General features: G+C 40.9%; 1 protein-coding gene across 1 annotated transcript; it reads right to left on the minus strand.

Moving 5' to 3' along the window:
* Window positions 1–2,140: 2,140 nt before the first annotated feature.
* On the minus strand, window positions 2,141–18,049 carry capn12 (calpain 12). The gene is made up of 22 exons (XM_008282523.1): window positions 17,833–18,049; window positions 16,134–16,203; window positions 15,341–15,459; window positions 10,838–10,971; window positions 10,525–10,696; window positions 10,360–10,443; window positions 9,261–9,346; window positions 9,082–9,159; window positions 8,833–8,999; window positions 8,501–8,751; window positions 8,397–8,408; window positions 8,206–8,285; window positions 7,569–7,691; window positions 5,975–6,011; window positions 5,805–5,876; window positions 5,665–5,710; window positions 5,298–5,359; window positions 4,973–5,041; window positions 4,819–4,897; window positions 4,622–4,738; window positions 2,713–2,765; window positions 2,141–2,615 (listed from the first exon to the last, which is right to left on the minus strand). Exons 1-22 carry the CDS (start codon window positions 18,025–18,027, stop codon window positions 2,589–2,591), a joined length of 2,133 nt encoding a protein of 710 aa, XP_008280745.1. The 5' UTR covers window positions 18,028–18,049; the 3' UTR covers window positions 2,141–2,588.
* Window positions 18,050–18,255: the final 206 nt, after the last annotated feature.

The raw sequence follows: 18,255 nt of genomic DNA on the forward strand, positions 1-18,255 counted from the left end.
TGAATTTTGGTACAGACATTCACAATGGGGCTGCAAGGTGGTGCAGTTGGTAGCACTGTTGCCTCGCAGCAAGAAGGTTGCTGGTTCGCGTCCCGGTGGGGGCACCGGAATCTTTCTGCGTGGAGTTTGCATGTTCTCCCCGTGCAGAGTGGGTTCTCTCCGGGTTCTCCGGCTTCCTCCCACACAGTCCAAAAACATGTTGAGGTTCATTGGTGATTCTAAATTGTCCATAGGTGTGAATGTGAGTGTGCTTGGTTGTCTGTCTCTAAGTGTAGCCCTGTGATAGACTGGTGACCTGTCCAGGGTGTCCCCTGCCTTCGTCCTAAGTCGACTGGAATAGCCCCCCACGACCCTCGTGAGGATTAAGCGGGGTATAGATAATGGATGGATGGACATTCATGATGTCCAGAGGATGAATCAGAGTGATTTTGATGTCCTCTTGTGCAGGAATACTCAACCTGGCTGTTTTATGCTAAATGAAAAGAGGTCAATAAGCTAGTCAATAAACAACAATATTTATCATATAAAATGAATGAACATTAAAAGGCATAAGGGTTATCTTTCTTTGAAGTTATTCATTTCTAAATTAACCCAGTAGCAACCAGACCAGGGGATGTTACTGAATATTTACTATACAATCAAACATCCAGTGTGAATCATTTTATTGCTACTGTGAATTGGAACCGCTGGCCGTGCGTTGAGTATCATGGTTCTAGTGCCACCTTGAGGTTGACATTTGTTGAATTTGGAGGAAACTTTGTACTTGCCACAATGTGAAATGCAAAAGCTTTAATGAGCCCTTAAATTTTCTTCCAGTGTGTTTTAGTCAAAGTTTTACTTTGTCCAATACTCTGGTTTATGACCAAATGGCAAAACAAACAAACAAACAAAAAACTAGTGACATCAGCCTCCGCTATACCTTGTGTTGACTGTTAATCAGCAATTGTTGTCATGGTAACATGCTATACTAAAACTGCTAGCATGGTAAACATTGTGTCATGTCTTTACGTCATAGCGAGCACGTTAGCATGCTGACAATTGCATTTAGCACCGCTGTGCGTAAGTGCATCCTTAACCAGCTGCTCTGAGACGAGGCACTGAACATGTAAAACTACATCATTTTATATATTAGTGTGGCTGGAACGTCTGCAAAATCAGGCCCAGGTGTAACAAACTGATCTATAATTTTGTTCTTTCCCTGAGCCCAATACTTTTAGAACCATGCTTGGAAAATCCTCATGCTTCATGGGTCGTTTTGGATTTGAGTGACAGCCTATTTTGACATTTATTTGCTCATCTGAAATATGTTCTATTTCATTTTGTGCTATTTCATTGCTGTAGACTCTTAATCTTCACTTTTCCAAAAACAGAAGGAGACAGCAGAAGAGTGAGCACATCTGTCTAAGTCCTGTGAGGCCAACAGATGGCTCCTTTTACAAGCCTTCTACGGGCCACAGACGCATAAATTAGAGGACGCGCAAGATTTGGAGAACAAAAATGAAACCATGAGGCAGGTAGACGTGAAGAAGAGGACAGACATTGAGAGGAACGATAAGAATCACTCTCCTCGGGTCTTTTGCTGTCTGTCTCTCTCCTCTCCCTTTTCTTTTGTCTCCTCCTCTCTCCATCACAGTGTAGATGGACGGTTGCCGAGGGCAACCTGAGTGTACTCACCTAACGATGAACAGGAAGTGGTGTGTGAGCAAAGGTGCTATTAATAGCTGCATGTGTAGAAAGGACATTTGCTCGCTTGCGGATGTGTGTGTGTGTGTGTTTGTGTGTATGCGAGCACCTGTGTGTGTCTGAGAGGGAAACGGCAGCCAGCATGTAACGGGGAGGAGGAGGAGGAGGATGCAGATTGTGAGACTCAGACAGTTACTAGAGAGAACAGGAGGGGGGAGAAAGAGTGAGGGATGGATGGAGGGAGTGAGGGAATGTAGTGGAGGAGGGGGCGAGTGTGTGTTGACGCTGTACGTGGCGTCAGTGCGATAAGAATAGAGATGGTGCGTGTAGCTGAGACATCTCCTCACACCCTCAGTGGGGCAGGCAGCGCTCACTCAGTGTGTGTGTGTCAGCGAGTGCATGTGTGTGCACAGATATTTCCCAGGGCATGCTCATGTGTGCACGGATGAGTAAACTGTTGAGGTTGCAGTGATTTATTTTTCAGTTGTGTAATTGCAGTTATGTGTGCCATTTCGTACAAGTTTAATTTTTAGAAACACACGTTCTTATCTCAAACCCGGTTTTCAATCATTACAGCATCACTTGAGAGCAACTTGAGCGCATAACTGCCTTAAGAAGTGGGTGATTTTTAGGTAACAGAGCAATGCTTTGAAAAGACAAACGCAGTAAAGACACGTCTACACTCATACCTGTGATTATGAAATTGATTGTGCTACAAGGTGGAGTAATACAGTGGGTATTTTAGAGCAATTAAATGATAGCTAGAAGTAAAACAGTGGTGTGAGATTAGCGTAATACAATGACACACCAAGGAAGAAGAATTTTCAACGAGTACAGGTGATCTATGTTGTTTATGTTCTGTGGGTCATTTAGGTCCACGCAGAGACGTTTTTCACGAAGCGTCTTCACACCGTCACAAACTGCAGCAGCCACTGTGGAGGAACAACAGGAGATCAGACAGAAGACAGAGCAGAAGGTCAAAAACCTGTTAAGGTCCGAGAAGCAGAGCACATTTAGCCTGATACTCACAGAATTGATCCCTCTGTCTTTCACCTCCTGACTGGTCTCTGATTCATACAGAGCTGAGGAGAAGAGCGGAGGAGATGAACACAGGATCTTTGCAAAGGCTTCTGCGTTTTCAAAACAGAAATCCTGGCAAGTGTCCCGAGATTATTTAGTGACAGTCTAAATACGCATTAGGCTTGTTATGTGAACAAACAGTGCCCACGTAGATCCTTTAAAAGCAGAATGTCAAGGTCACTGGCATACTGGTTGGTATACCATGATCATGTAATGAGAAAAGGATGCAACGTTTTTGAAGTTGAAAAAGACTTTTTTTTTTTTTTTTTGTATAACAGTCTCCTGGATGCAGAGGTGTATTTAATCATTAAGTTCAATTCACCCTAAAGTGATGATGTATTATCAGGAAAATGTACAGAAATTTTGAATGCAGATGTTCAGCTAACCAGGTAGATAAATTACAGAGTATAAAATAATAGGAAAGATAATGATTAAAGAGAGACTCATAGCTTTACTGTGTACCAAGTATAAAAAAGGTCAGATCAATAGTCTGATGTACAACAGATGCAATATATATAGTTTCAGAATGATCTTTTGATGTGACATTAATATTAATACCACAGCATATAAGCAGCACTTCACAGTCAGAGCTGGTTGCTTTGACTGTTTTATACTGAACAAAAATATAACTGCAGCGTTTTATTAAATTCTATCCATTCTTGTAAACATAGGGGAATAAATATTTGCTGTTCCAACACACAGCATCTCTACGACAGAATGGGCATTATATAACAACCAAATACACACTACATTGGAAATTATAATGGGCAGATAGAGTGGGGTCATAGAACACAAATCCCAAGTCAGTATTGAATCACACATCCAGGACGCAGAGAGTTAATGAAGTTGTTGATGCTGCTTATGGAAGGTCGTCCCACTCGCTCTCTGAAGGGTTCGGTGAAGTTGGTGGACATTGTGGGGAACAGAATCATGCTCTCAGACATGTCCATGCAGGGCATCATGTGGCAGATCGTGTGTCGTTCGGTGTTGGCTGAAATGATTTCTTAGACGTTTAATTGTGGACATTCAAGTGCCTGGATACTTAATGACGAGCCAGCATCCAACATGACAATAGCCTGCTCTAACCTTTCTCCAGTCATCTGTGGCATCATTTCATTTGAATGAATTTTAAGGTTGCTTGTTATAGTCAGTGATCTGGTCATTGTCCTTTAAAGCCACACCTGAACTGGTTGTGGATCAGCTTAACTTTTCTCTCCAGAACAATAGAAATTACATGTTGTTGTTTTTTTTGTTTGTTTTTTTTAATTCATTCTGTAAGTCAGAAAAGAAGTCCACTTTAATGAAGGGAGTTTAATGTTGTTTTTCCCAACGTAGTGGTCAGGGCCCCTCCAAAGGGGCAACAAAATAAATATATATATTTAAAATTAATGTTGCACAAATTTGTACATGTTTTAATAATAGTTTTCTCTAAGAAAAGAATCTTCTCTTTGAAAATACTAATCTCGTCTTTGTTAAGATTTGTTTTTGGCATTATTTTGAGGTAAAGGAAAGGACAGGAAATTCTGTAGCGCGAGCAGGGGGGGTGATGCGCAGCAGGTGGTCCCTGCCTGGGATTCCAGCTCAGGGCAAACATGCCTTTATGGTATGCACTCTAGCTGCTCGACCATTGGGTTGTCCCTGTTTGACTCTGACCAGTTTTGAAATCGTAATGGATACATTTTCTCATCAGTGTTGTTTTTGTGTATTTGAGGATGCGTGGCGTAGCTGCAAAGGTGTACGGGACTGAAATTTTAATTACAAAATAGTGGGAGGATGTAATTACAGCATGCGGTAGTGTACCTTGATAGACGTGTACATGGTGTGTGTGTGTGTGTGTGTGTGTGTGTGTGTGTGTTACCAAAAAGCTTGCGCATCCGGGTGACACAGGACACAAAGCTGTGGAAGGGCATGTGAACCTCTCCAGAGGCAAACCGCTCAGACAGCAGCTGAACTACCTTGTAGTCACACTGCATCCCTGGGAAACAGAAGAAGGGTGAGAGAAGGTGTGAAGCCAAACAGCAGCAACCATCTGCGTGTGTGTTTGTGCATTCATACCAACAGCTTGCAGCGCCATGCTGAGTTCAAAGGGGCTCATGGTCCCGGAAGAATCCTCATCGAACTGGAAAAAGATGGACTGAAAAAGAAAGCAGCGTCAGTGACAATGATGTGACAACTATGTCTTTAACACAACCACTCTGAGCTGCTGTACCTGCAGATTGCGCAGAGCCGACAGCAGGGTTTCAGCTTGTTCACGACTGACAGCGGAGTGCCCTTTGGTCTGCAGGCAGAGTTAAGGACATCTCACCAGGACAGAAGACAGAGAGATTAAGCTATGAGGAAGCAGAGGGAAAGTAAACAGCGGGGAAGGCACGATGACTCAACCAGAGGAGTCGAGTTCAAACCCCTTCGTCAGCAAGCGTCTGCCCCGAAGAAGTGTGAAACTAGCAGAGGTCAATCACGCTTTTTAGCAGCAGCAGCCGTTGTATTGTGAAGAAACACACAAAGAACTGAAAATACCCGGGACAAAAGGATACATCCTCAGCAAAGATGAGCTGTCTGCACGTCTCCAGTGGCAGATGGTAATCTTTGACGAGAACTGTGATTAGGAAAGAAAGGCGCAGATTGATGCAGGGAAAGAAAATAAAGGTTTAAATTTGATTGAGCTGAGAAAAGGTGAAGTTGAGGACACGTGTCATCACTTTTATTACCAAACAAGCTCAATTTGCTTCATCTGACTGCAGCTATGAGCCTCTGTCTAGACTGGTGACCTCTGATGCTCCACTGTTCCAACATATGAGGGAACATGTTGCTACTTTGCTCCCATCTAGTGGCCGTTACAGGTTGCTGCAGGTTAACTGGCAGCTTTGGTAGCAAATAAAGTAATCTAGTGGATACTCTCACCTGAGTTGAGCAGCTTCATGAGCTGTTTGGGGTTCAGCCTGTCATCCTGCAGGCCACACAGAAGGAATTATTTCACTCAAAAGGCCCAAAATAAATGTTTTATTACATGAGTTTAAGTACATGAGGGCAGTAATTCTTACTGGACCAGCCTCCTCATCAAAGAGCTTCTGAGCTCTCACGTGATCCTCTGGGGAGATGGGGGCCGCCATAACCTGACAGACACAAACATTTCAAAGAAGTATTAACACGGTAAAGCTTTTTGTGGTCGTTTGCTGTCAAATAGTGTTTTTGATGGAAATAGACAACTCACTGGGAGGAAACCTGAGGAGCAGGTGAAGTCAGGACTCCTAGAACACACAGACAACGTCAGACTGTCAGTGTTGCTCTCCAGAGTTAGTCTTTTACATAGTTTACTCACTCGCACTTGCATTGAAAAAAAAAACCAATAACAGCAGCTATTAAGATTTTTTTATGCTACTTAAGAAGAAGCATCAATACCATAATGTGAAAATACTGATATAATAAAAGGTCTTGTAGTTAAATTTCTACTTGATGAAAGTATTACCAACATGTTCTCACAATTCATGTTGCAAATTATGGTGCAAAAGTTATGCTGTTCACACAAACGTAATCTTGTACAACTTTTTTTCAGTACTTCAGGGTCTTTTCTATAATTTTGTTGCAGGACACGTTACAACTTTACTATTCTTATATGTAGCCTATTGTTAATCCAAGCAGAGTTTTACACAAGACTGTTTAGTTACGCTGACTTTAATGTACGGCAAGGCATCATAGCTTATGTTTTAGAGTAAAAAGTAAATTACTTGCCTTTGAAGTTCGGTGGAGGTAAAAGATGAATGCCCAATAAGGGCAAAAACTTCACAATTTTACTTAAAGAGCCCATATTATCCACATGTACAGGTTCATAATTTTATTTTTGGGTTCAACTAGAATATGTTTACATGCTTTAATGTTAAAAAAAAACAAAACAAAACATAATTTTTTCTCATACTGTAAACAACTGCAGCACCTCTGTCTGAAACACTCCGTTTTAACTCCTGTCTCTTTAAGACCCAATTTCAGAAATGAACAGTTCTGTGATTGCCATTTGAATTAAAACGAGGTATTGTAACATCAGAACTGTAGTACGGGGGGATCTAGCAGAAGAAGCTCTTGTGGTGAAATAATGGCAGAGGAGGCTGCTTCTTGTTTGTTTGAGGACCACTGAACAAGTCACCAGGAGGGTGTTACGTAAATGTGTTACATGGTGATGTAGATAAGTGACGGAAGAAAAGCCCAGACTTAAAATATGTAGTTTAAGGTGTTTTCTGTTGGAGAAAATGACTCCCTTTTGAAAGGGCTTTTGGCCATTTACGTTTGTGGACTTTTGACATGCAAAAAAATAATCGAAATGGAAAAAAGAAAACCCAAAATGATAACATGGGATCTTTAAGTAAACATACTTTTTTCTTCCCACCACTGGAAAATGAGGATTAATGTTATGTTCCTGACAGGTGCCAAATGATTTGGTCATTTTATTGACCTCTTGTATGATTTTTTAAAAACACTAAATCATACATTAGTTAAACATTGGGAACACAGTCTGAGGCTGAGTGTAGGTGCAGGGGAGTGTGGGTGACTATGACTGTGCAGCTGAGTGTGAGTGCGACTGCAGGTGATTCAGGTGTGCAGCGGAGGCCTCAGGAAATGACGTGGCTTCATGACTTAACCAAAGACTGATGACGGGGACAAGAAACAATGAGACACATGCAAAACATAACTGGTTCTCTGTTTTCTGACATCAGCTTGGAGGTATTATGTTACAGCTGAGCAGCGTTCTCTTGATTTTTGCCCCCTGTTTTTGGGGTCTATTCGTCTGTAAAAGGGAATTTGTACTGTCTTACCCCAAAGTGTTTCCAATCTTGGAGAAAATGCGGACAAAGAACTCTCCGCGTTGGTTGGGTCGATAGGAGGAGGCCACGATGATGTAGTTGCCCGGGTCCAGATGCAGCTTCCTCCACACACCTCTGTGGGGCAATGTTATCTTTATTAATTACAACCATCAAGCTCAGAATCAGACTCAAACACTTAGTCCAAAGGCATGCTGTACATATAGATTCTACTGTTCACGTTTTAAATAACTGTGCAACAACAGCTGCATTGTGCCAAATGAAATCCTTCAAATCAAAATCATATATTTGATTTCATGCAATCTAATTTAAAGATTCGCTCTCTGCAGGTTAATAAACTATCTCTTAAACAGATGTAAGTGATTCAGATGAGATTTATGTAAAACTGATTTGCAGTAACTTGCCGCTTGATTTGCATTTGGTGGGACTGTTTGGCTAGAACTTGAGATTGTGTTGAAGCAAATCAGTTCCTTGGAGGCAGAAATATTGAGGAGCAGCTATAGTTTACCCAGTGAAGGAGAAGTTTCACTCTGCTCCACAGTCCCTCAAGGGACCAAGTAAACACATGAGCTCCGAACTTTTGGGGGTTTAAACACGAAAGCAGACATTTCTTCTCATGTTAGTCTTTTACCTCTGAGCCTTGTATTTCCCAGATCGACCCACGGGGCGATTTTTCACAAAGAAGCTGCGGTCCAGGCAAACACCCTCCAGCTACATGGAAAAACATTAAAATTCCTGCATTTTTAATGGCTACTGAGAATGTGAGATTGTTCTGATATTGGTAGAAGTATGGTAGACGGTTGATAGTTGATCAGCTCTCACCTCAGAAGGAACCTGAAAAAAAAGGAAGGAGACGTGTGAATTAAGAAACAGAACAAAAGCTGCTGGGATACAAACAATGAATAAACAACAAGCTTCCGTCTCACCTTGTAGACGTGGAAACCGATGTAGAGGAAGTGGATTTTATCCCTCTGCCTGCGGTTTTTCTGCAGAACCTCCACCACCACCGTGCACTGTTTGGCTTTCGTCTTCTGTTTCTCTGCTCTCTTCTTCTCCTCTGGGGTCAACTCCTCCTCATCGTCCTCCTCCTCCTCTTCATCATCGTCATCATCCTCTTCCTTGTCCTGGTCCACCTCTTTGAGAACCAGCTCGAACTGGGGATTTGTCCAGAATGATTCTGAGAAAAGAGCAGCAGAAAGTTTGACAACAGAGAAGAGCTTGAATGGATAACTGTGCAAATGTAAAGTCATGAACTTACTCCTGTATCTGCGGCTACCACCGGCAGAGCTGCCCGACACCCAGGATCCCTCGTGTTCGCTGATGTTCCAGGTAGCTGTAGGTGTGTTTCCCTCCTCGTGAGTGTCAGGATTCACACTGCAGAGCTCCACGATATCAAAGAGGCTGCTGAAGTCGTCAGCGCTGATCCTAAAGTAGACGAAAACCTACATCAAAGCTCCTATTGTTGTGAGCCTATTCACTGGTGTAAGCGTTATCATCTCCTTCATACCAGAACTCTCCATCTTCTTTTGATTTCAGCTCGATTCTCTCCTTCTCTGATTGGTCCACCTCTCCCCACTCTTTACCCCTGCAGTCAGTCACACACATACAAAGAGAAACTCAGCATCACCACGCGGATGTTCTGTAATATCTCTTCTACAAAAAGGCACAAACAGGAATCTCACTCACTTGTCACTCCAAGGTCCCTTATATTCAACGAAACCCCAAGGGTTCCTTAGCCTCAGCAGCAAAATCTCATCCGATGCTTTCTTCACCTAAAATATAAACAGAGAAGACATTAACAGAAGTGTAAAGTCTTATTTTGAACTGTTCTCAGTATTTTTCTCACATTTTTTATTTATACTAAGAGATGAGATAAAATTAGATTAAACTTCACCACACGATTCACTCGTCGTCATTCTGAAGTTGCCAGTCAAATCACATCAGCCGTTTTTGGGCGTTTATGAATTTTTAGTCACTGCTTCAATGAAGAAAAAAAGGAAAATTTGAAATCTACCGTTCTTATAGACAAATCAGCAAACTTCATCTCCTGAAGAAGATCTGTGACGCGCTCCAGAATGGCTCCTAATAGAGTTTGTTTTGCCGGCAAGATTACATCAGATTTAATCAATCAATCAATCACTTTATTTATATAGCACATTTTCAAAACCACAGGGGTAGCCAAAGTGCTGCTTAATGGAGTAAATGGAATGATATGAGAATATTTAGCATGAGCATAAACAAAATTTTAGTGTGATTAGAATAAATTAGAATAGGAAATAAAGGAAATAAAATAATTTGAAATTAGATTCAATTTCAGTGACACTATGTCAGATTTAAAAATATTAGATTAAAATGAAATAAGATTAGATAAAATTGATGATATGATATAGGCTGGAATTAGATTAGATTAGATTAGATTAGATTAGATTAGATTAGATTAGATTAGACTAGATTCAATAAAAAGAGAGATCCAGTGTGTTTAATTTAGCACGCAATGAGACAATATAGAGATAAAATATGATCATACTACATTTGAAGGGCTTATTTTAGATGACACTGATTGAATAAAATGGGACACAATAGATTATATTCATTTCCTTAAAATGAGGTGAGTTTACATGAAACTTTGATTTAAAGTGGTCTGTGGAGAAACTGAGAGTAAAAGAGTGAGAGTAACTGTAGTAAAAGAAAAGCAAACAAGTCAAAACAGCGTATTGATGATAATGGGAACAATAAATAATGTCAGTGGTTCAGTCTGCAGTGTGTCTCTATGTGTGATACCGGCCTTGTCGGTGTCAGTGATGGCGTACGCGTGGCCCTTTATCAGCCCGTCTCCCGTCACTTTACCAATATCACGGTAGCTGCTGGCCTGTCAAGACAAAGAGAAAAGCTCAAGAGGAAACGCATTAACATCCACTCGTGAACATCTCGAGGTTTGTTGCGCAGGTACCTCGATGAAGCAGCTGAGCAGGCTGCCTCTGGACAGAGCAGCCGTCAGACACCTCCACAGGACTCGAGGGGTCCGAGAGGAGACGCTCAACGAGTACGCGATACCTCCGGTGAAATCCTCCATCCCCTCTGAGATGTTTCCCCCCTTCAGGCTCCCGTAGGATCCGACTAACCTACACATGAGAGAAATCTGTATCTAGTGGCTGTGTAGTTTTGTCAAATCGCTGCGGCGACAATCAAACACACACACAGGGAAAGAGTGGGTGATCTCAGACATTACAACCCAGAGGCATATGCTGGTAGTGGCAACTGACTTGGCATAGGCCTTCTCCACCAGGGCGCTCCAAAACTCATTGCGAGTGTGAGAGTAGCTGAAGAGCAGACGGCCTTCGCGTACTGGCAGCCTGTCATCCACAACCACCTCCACCCACTCACCATACTGCCAGAACTGCACAGAGGGAGAGAGAGAGAGAGGCAGAGGAGGGGAATGGTGAGAAAAGAGGAGGGGTGGATGGAGTGAGTCAGGAGGGAAACATAACGAGGAGGAGTGAACCTGAACTTTATGGCTCCAGTGTCTCCCTTAAAACCTGCAACAACAGATTTTGTGGCCATCTGGGGTCAGCAGAAGCAAACTACAAATACTGTAAATTCAAGCAGATCATTTGTAAGCGAACAGTTGCTTGTAGGAATCCAGTTGGCAGCGTGAGCTTTTATATTGAGTTGTGTTTCTGACCACCTGATGGATTTTTTTTTAGGGCTGGACAGCTGTTGTTTTTTTTTATTACTTGGACTTTGTCTTGGTCAGAAATGACAGTTTGAGGGAAATCGAGAAAAAAACAACAATGTCTGCTTTCTTTTATAATGTTTAGATTTAAATATGTATATAATCTGTACATAAGAGGTATGCTTAAGTGAAAACCCTGACAGCAAAACAAAAAATCTCAAATGTGTACGTCCTAAAATAACAAGGCTTTTTTTTTGTCACATATTACATCAACATGCCTCAAAAATCACTTCTGTTCCTCTATAATTATTTTAATGCTATTTAAAGATTAGCAAGGACAATATCATCCAAGAAAGGACCTGAAATGAAAATGGACTATTTCTGGCAGTCAGATGAGGAATTATTTACCTTAGAGCGTTTATAAAACCCTTAATTTAGCTTTATTTATAATTATTGCTAATAAAAAGGCTAATACGGCTAATACAAAAAAAAGAAAAACATGAAAATGAACTGCTTCTGCCTGTTTTCAGCACTAAGATGAGTTAGATTCATTCCTCTGTAAAGCTTTAAAGCAGCCGGTGCCGACAGCAAGTCTGTTTTCCACTTAATCTGTGAGTTAAAGCGAGTGACGTTTATGATATTGTGCCGTGACGCTTTGATGGCGATGGCAAGAACAGCAAGCATCTTCATTAAAGTGAGTTAGAGATGAATCAGCCTCATGCATGAATCATTCATCAGTAATAGCAGACACATGGATTATACGTGATCCATGACGATGATGAAGACACAGAAAAATAGAAATGCATGACACAAATATCAATTTTTCAGAGACTTCCGTCCCAAATTTCCCAAATTATGTTTTCAGGGGCGCTCATGTCTTATTAAGAGGAGCCAGGTTCCCCCTGGCTCTCCTGTAGCTTGAACACTGCTTGTTTTGTGCATTTTATGTTAGACAGGTAGGTTAAGTCCTGTGTTTCTGCCTGTTTCTATTCTGATGCTAAATTCAGCTGAACTACAGAAACAAATGATCAAATCTCATCAAACTGTATCCGCGACTTCTTGGGAACTGGCACACGTCATTGTTCTAGATGAGCTGTAACAACACAGTCATGGGATTGGAAGGGAACGGACTCTAATACCACATGACATATGTATGGCTTTTTTTAGTGACTATATTCTTAATAAAAAGATTGTTGATTATTTAAATGTAAAGAATGCGCATTAGAGTTATTGAGTTTATGACAATATTACAAGACAAAGAAGGAATGTTTAGCAGTTTAAATAGGATTAATCAAATATTTGCAAATTAATTTAACTGTCAGACAACTAACTAAAGTACTACTGTCGTACTTGTCATATAACTTTAATTAAATTAAATGAGGCCCTTATAAACTGTGACTGCACCGTAGGCTTTATTCCATGTTGGCTCATTTTCTGTTTTATTTTTTTTCTGTCAGAATCCTGTTTACATGTGCGTTTGTGTATTCCCTCGTGTTTCCTTTCTGACTTGCCTTAATGCCTTTTTATGCCGTAAATTATGGAAGGCACTTTAAATCGCCTGCAAACAAACTTTGCCTTGCCTTAATTAACCGTGCGATATCACATTATCATATATGACATATTCAAGCGCACATCGGAGTTAAAAAAAAAAGAAAGCATCAACAAGACACGGAAATGTTTAAAGAGAATAAAAAAATAGAATGAAAGAAGTTTCAGCTGTCCAGATGTGGAAAATGAAACAGAATGGTCATGGCTTGGGGCATCTACCTTATTATTAACCGTATGCACATAACAGCAACTGAGAGCAGGCCTGCACTGGTCTGTGTGTGTGTGTGTGTGTGTAGGTGTGTTATGTGTGTTATGTGTGCGTTGTCCCAGAGGTAGTCACTACCTGCATGTCTGGACTGCTCTCCAATCACCCTGACAGGGCAAAATGAGTTTCCAGTCCTTCCGTCCTGCTTGTTCAGTCACGCCACATTCTCCCTAACAGTCTCTAAAGGTCCAAAGCTCCGAGGCAAAACAATCACTGAGTAGTCTTTGTTTGCTTTTACAAGATTAATTTGTCTATGGAGATGATATTTTATTGATCCGAGCCAGTCAGAGCAAGCAAATGATGAAGCCTTAGATAAGGATCAGCGCTCCTAATGAGCTGATAAAGATTTGTCTCTTCTCTCTTATGAGACCACCGTGCAGCGATGACTCCAGGATGAGTTGATACCTGTTTGATCCAAATGTCTTCATCAGATACCAGAGCTGAAGAACAGCAGCTAATTAAGTCACTGATACCTCACTGAGACACAAAAACAGTCTCTATATGTCCACAGCTCCAGGGCAAAATAATCACTGATTAGTCTGTGTTTTCTTTTACAAGAACAATACGTCTGAGAACTTTATGTTTTAATTGATCTGAGCAGGTTCGAGCCAGAGAATGATGAAATCTTCAGATCAGGATCAACACTTCTAATGAGGTGATCGTGTTTGTCGACTCCGAGATGAGCTGATGTCTGTCTGATCTTCATTTGGTTTGCTTTTATTAAATACTGACAGCTAAATGAGCCCAGTGAAGAAATCTGAAAGAATAGAGCCAGATCAGATAAAATGTGAATTTCTTCAGAGAATCAATCTTCTAGTACATTAAAGGAACAAGCGCAATTTAGGCACGTAAATCATTATGCAAATGCAGATCTAGTGTCTGTGTACAGAAGTCAGCACTACTGAAGCTTCAGGCAGGCATAAAAAGTCAAAAAATATATCAACCATGACCTTTCTAAAGAACTATCAACGGATTAACTTGGGAGCTCAAGGGAGAAAATGTCCTTATGCATCTCTATGATCTTACTCTCTGTGTGCACTGTGTACTTTATACCTGAAATACTAGCCAGCCTTGTGTCTGATTCAAGTAAAAAAAAAAAAAGGCATTTCATCAGATTTTAATGGACCTTTGTGTCTCCAAAAGGAGCTGAGTGATGTCTGATAGATGTCCTATGAGGATTTAGGGACAAAGACTGCAAGTGTAGAGATGAATTTTTAAAAATCTGGAGATGAAGCGTTAGAAAGAAGTGAGCTTCAGCTCGAGGATGTCTGAATCTCCCTCTGAACTGTCTGCCACAGCTGTATGAGCTTTAAATAATTAATATAAAATGTATATTTACTCAGTACCTTCACTTTTAATTTAGTAGAAGTCACCGTTCCCTAATAGTTTATGTTCTTTCACTCATATAATTGTGTGACCTTCCCTCAGGGATGGAGCCAGTGACAGAATTAGAGAGAGAAACATCTGTGAATAATCTCAAATTTATTGCATCTATGGATGAATGTTTGTAGGGATCTTGGGGGTTTGTAGCCTTGATAAATTGCCCTTGTTCATGTTGCATTCTGGGTAATGCAGTTGCTGTGTTTTAATCAGTAAGAAGACTGTGTTCATGATCAAAATATATTACAGACAAATCCAGTGACGGTGATCAGCCTTGACTTCTTCTTTAAGTAACACCTCTCAGTTATCCAAAATAAGGAAGCGCCTAGTGGTTAGACACACACATGAAACATCAGAAATATATATGGCCTCTAAACATGGAACAGAAATGAGGATAGCTCAATTTCTGCTGCATTGATTTTGATATGTTTCTGTTCTGGTTTTCTTAACCGTCCCCAGTGCTATATGAGTGCAATTCTGAATCAGACTACTGTTTTTTGGCCCCTAATATGCCATTATTAAGACTGATATTGTTGTTCCATGTTATTGTGCATATTCCAGGGTGCAATAGATAGCCAACCTGTGACCCCCAGCTACTGGGAGTCTGAACTATTTTAACCCTGAACCCTGAGTGGCAGACTTTGTTTGTTCTGGACCATCACATAGATACAGATAGAGTTCCAAAATGAAATGCATATATATTGTTGTTTCAAAAAATGGTAAAACCTTGATGTGGGCATCATGAATATTTGCTTTCATAAAGAATATCAAGTAACATTTCAGGTAAATATGAGATGAGAGATGAGACTAAACATAAAAATATCTTCTTCTTTTTTTAATGTAGCGAGATTTCAGAGGTACTCTATACTTACAAAGAATAATAAAATACTCTATACTTACCCTAAAATGGAAGATCCCTGCGTAAGGTTTGGCCAGGCTCTGGTTGGGCGGCACCACCTTCACAAAGAGCTTGGGGTGCATGGTGAGACAGGACAGGGCGGCGAGCAGCCAACAGTTACCTGATAAAGAAAATACGCACATGAAGCTGGTGCAGAAGAATAAAGAGAGTTGATTATGGATCAAAGGTTGCTCACATACAAATACGAAACACACATAAACCACATTCCTCTCCAACATTTGCTTCGTGTTGTTTCTCTGAGGATGCTGCAATAACTGTTGGTATCTGCCTAAATCATTAAAAGCACATCCTGGGATGCCTTTTTTTAACCGCAAAGCTCAGACATGGAAAGAAGAAAGAGGTATTGATCAGTGCCACTGACAGATTTGCACGCAACTGGTGACACAAACCATGAATCCAGAAATCCCAGAGGTGGAAGGAGTTTGTTGTTGTATAGAAAACAGTCATATTTCAACCACAAATAGGGAACAGACCAAACAACACAGATTCTAGCAGTCTGTGGGGTAATAAAGCCGGGGCTAGATGGGGTTTGGGGACTACAGAGTGTCACTCCTCTTTCCCTCCCGCTGAGCGTTTGAAGTCGGGTCCCTGCGGCTTTGCGTTGCAGACAAATTCTGAAGTCATCTTACTGTATTAAAAAAAAAAAAAGATGTCGTGCAATGTCAATTTAAGAGCATGACGTCGCCCAGTCTCAACGTTCGGTGCTCGGGGAGGGCAGAGGAGCAAGCGTGAAGGGTAGAGAAGCAGATTAGAAATTTTCTCTGATGTGCTCACCTAGTTGGCCCTGACAGATATCAGTGGTCCCAGTTGTTCCCTCCACAAACACAGCGTTCTTACTGATTTCCTACAGGAAGGGAAGAAGAAGAGGACAGCTGGAGCGTGAGAGGCTGATGACTGAGTGTTGACATCATGAAGGAATGTTTCAAGAAAAAGTCAGTTGTTGCTGTAATCTTATTTTCTGAACAAATTTAATGGCATTTGAATGTTTTTGATGATTATTTCAACATGAATGTATTCTGAAACACTATAGAGGATTTTTTTGTAACCATTTAAGCCTGTTTGGAGCAAAAATCCCCCAAATTCACGAGTTCAAACTTCTCCTATATGAGGATTTATATTTGTTCTCTGTTGTGTATGACAGTAAATTCATATTTGTAGAGAATCTGAACGTTCACTTGGATGAAACAAGACATTTAAATATATTACTATGCCTATAAACTGATGAGTAAACAGATGGAAATACCTGTAGCCTCACTGCACCTACATGTTTCATTGTAACTGATATATTTATATTTATATTCCAAGTCCTGACAGGTCGACATTTGCCTGTTTTGTTCCTGCAGTTGCAGTAAGCTATTTAGACATTTTGGCAATATCATATATCAGTGTATAATACCAGATTTAAAAAACTGTCTTGTGATATGTGAAGAAGAAGAGAACATGAACGTGAGAGGCTGCAACAGTGTGATGGCTGAGTGTGGCTGAGTGTCGACATCATGCAGGAATGTTTTAGGAAATAGTCAGCACGGATTTTTTTAGTTTTCCTGGTTAAACAGTTTATTACTTCAACTAAAAAGCATGCTGTGACAATTTAGATCACTTTGAATAACTATTTAAACCAGGTTGTTGCAAAAATCCCCCAAAATCCACTTCAAGCTGATGCAATATAAGAATTTCTGGTGTTTTCTCTGTTGTTACATGATAGCAAATTGAGATTTAGGGGAGTTTGGCCTGTTGGTTTGACAAAGCAAAATATTCTAACATGTTACCAGGAGACCTAGAAGATAACTGATGTGCATTTGTTTCTATTTTCTTACATTTTACAGAATCTACACCAAAAAAAATTACTTGTAATCGTCTTGCGCCTGCATGTCTCATAGTATTTTTTTTGCATTTTTATTTAATGATAAATGGTTATATAGCACCTATTGACCTTAGTGGTCCTCAAAGCGCTTTACAATGTCTTTCCCCCATTTATATTCCAGGTACAATAAAACAGTCAGATATAGAGTTTTTGACAGTGCATTAAAATATGTCATGTGAAATGTGCTTTTCACTCTCAACATTTTTTTTTTTTTATTATTTTCAGTTCTATTTGTGTTGCTTCCAACTGCTCTCCAGGTAGATGCTTCAGTAAGTTTTTCACACCTGAGCCACACCTGGTTGAAGCTCTGAGACATCTGTCTGCACCTACAGCAACGCTCCTGACTGAGTTTATGTGAAGGAACTAAAAGGATGAATAGTTCACATACCTTCATTTTTAACCATCTCTTTAGATTCGTACAGAAGTGGGCACAAAAAAGTACCTGCAGACCTCTTTTTTTTCTCTCTCTCTCAATGAAACTTTGATTTTCAGCTATTATTTTACAGTTTAATTGTCATATAGAAGACCTGAGTGCTGATAAACCTCTCTGATAACAAAAACCAGCCCCAAACATCTGGATAACAGCTGGCACTTTAACATTTTACGCACCTTGGGTCGCTTCCATTCGATCACATTCTTGGGATCTTCAGGCAAACCGATGGACTTCTGTTCAGCCACGAAGGTCGGATCAGAGAACAGCAGGCCGGACTGGACGCACTCCTGCAGCAGCGCGTCGAAGTCCTGGTCCTGGAACTTGATCGGGTTCTCGATGGAGCCCAGAGGTGCGTCCTTGTTGGTCGCCATGCTGTCAGTGGAAGTAAAGGGGAAAACTAAATATTGCAGAATGTGGGCAGCCGGTTCTTATATGCAGCTGGAGGCTCACACCCACCAGACCGAAGCCCGCCGGAGCGCCTCCCAGCCCGGGAAGGTATGCGGAGCGCCGGAGGCCCTGATGAGCTGGAGTCGGAGTAATGACACGGTGCCAAGTGCGTCTTTGATCTTCCTAATTTACCGTCCATCATCACCATCATC

This window comes from Stegastes partitus, unplaced genomic scaffold (genome assembly GCF_000690725.1).
Source record: "Stegastes partitus isolate 25-593 unplaced genomic scaffold, Stegastes_partitus-1.0.2 Scaffold275, whole genome shotgun sequence".
NCBI classification, from domain to species: Eukaryota; Metazoa; Chordata; class Actinopteri; family Pomacentridae; genus Stegastes; species Stegastes partitus.

What these genes read in the sequence shown, in the direction of transcription:
- capn12 (XM_008282523.1), bottom strand. Translation starts at nt 18,027, where the DNA reads ATGGCGACCAACAAGGACGCACCTCTGGGCTCCATCGAGAACCCGATC. An exon ending in AAGATTGGAAACACTTTGGG is followed by an intron (nt 6,012 to 7,568) that starts GTAAGACAGTAC and finishes TGTGTGTTCTAG; the next exon opens with GAGTCCTGACTTCACCTGCT. An exon ending in CATGGCGCTGCAAGCTGTTG is followed by an intron (nt 4,739 to 4,818) that starts GTATGAATGCAC and finishes TCTGTTTCCCAG; the next exon opens with GGATGCAGTGTGACTACAAG.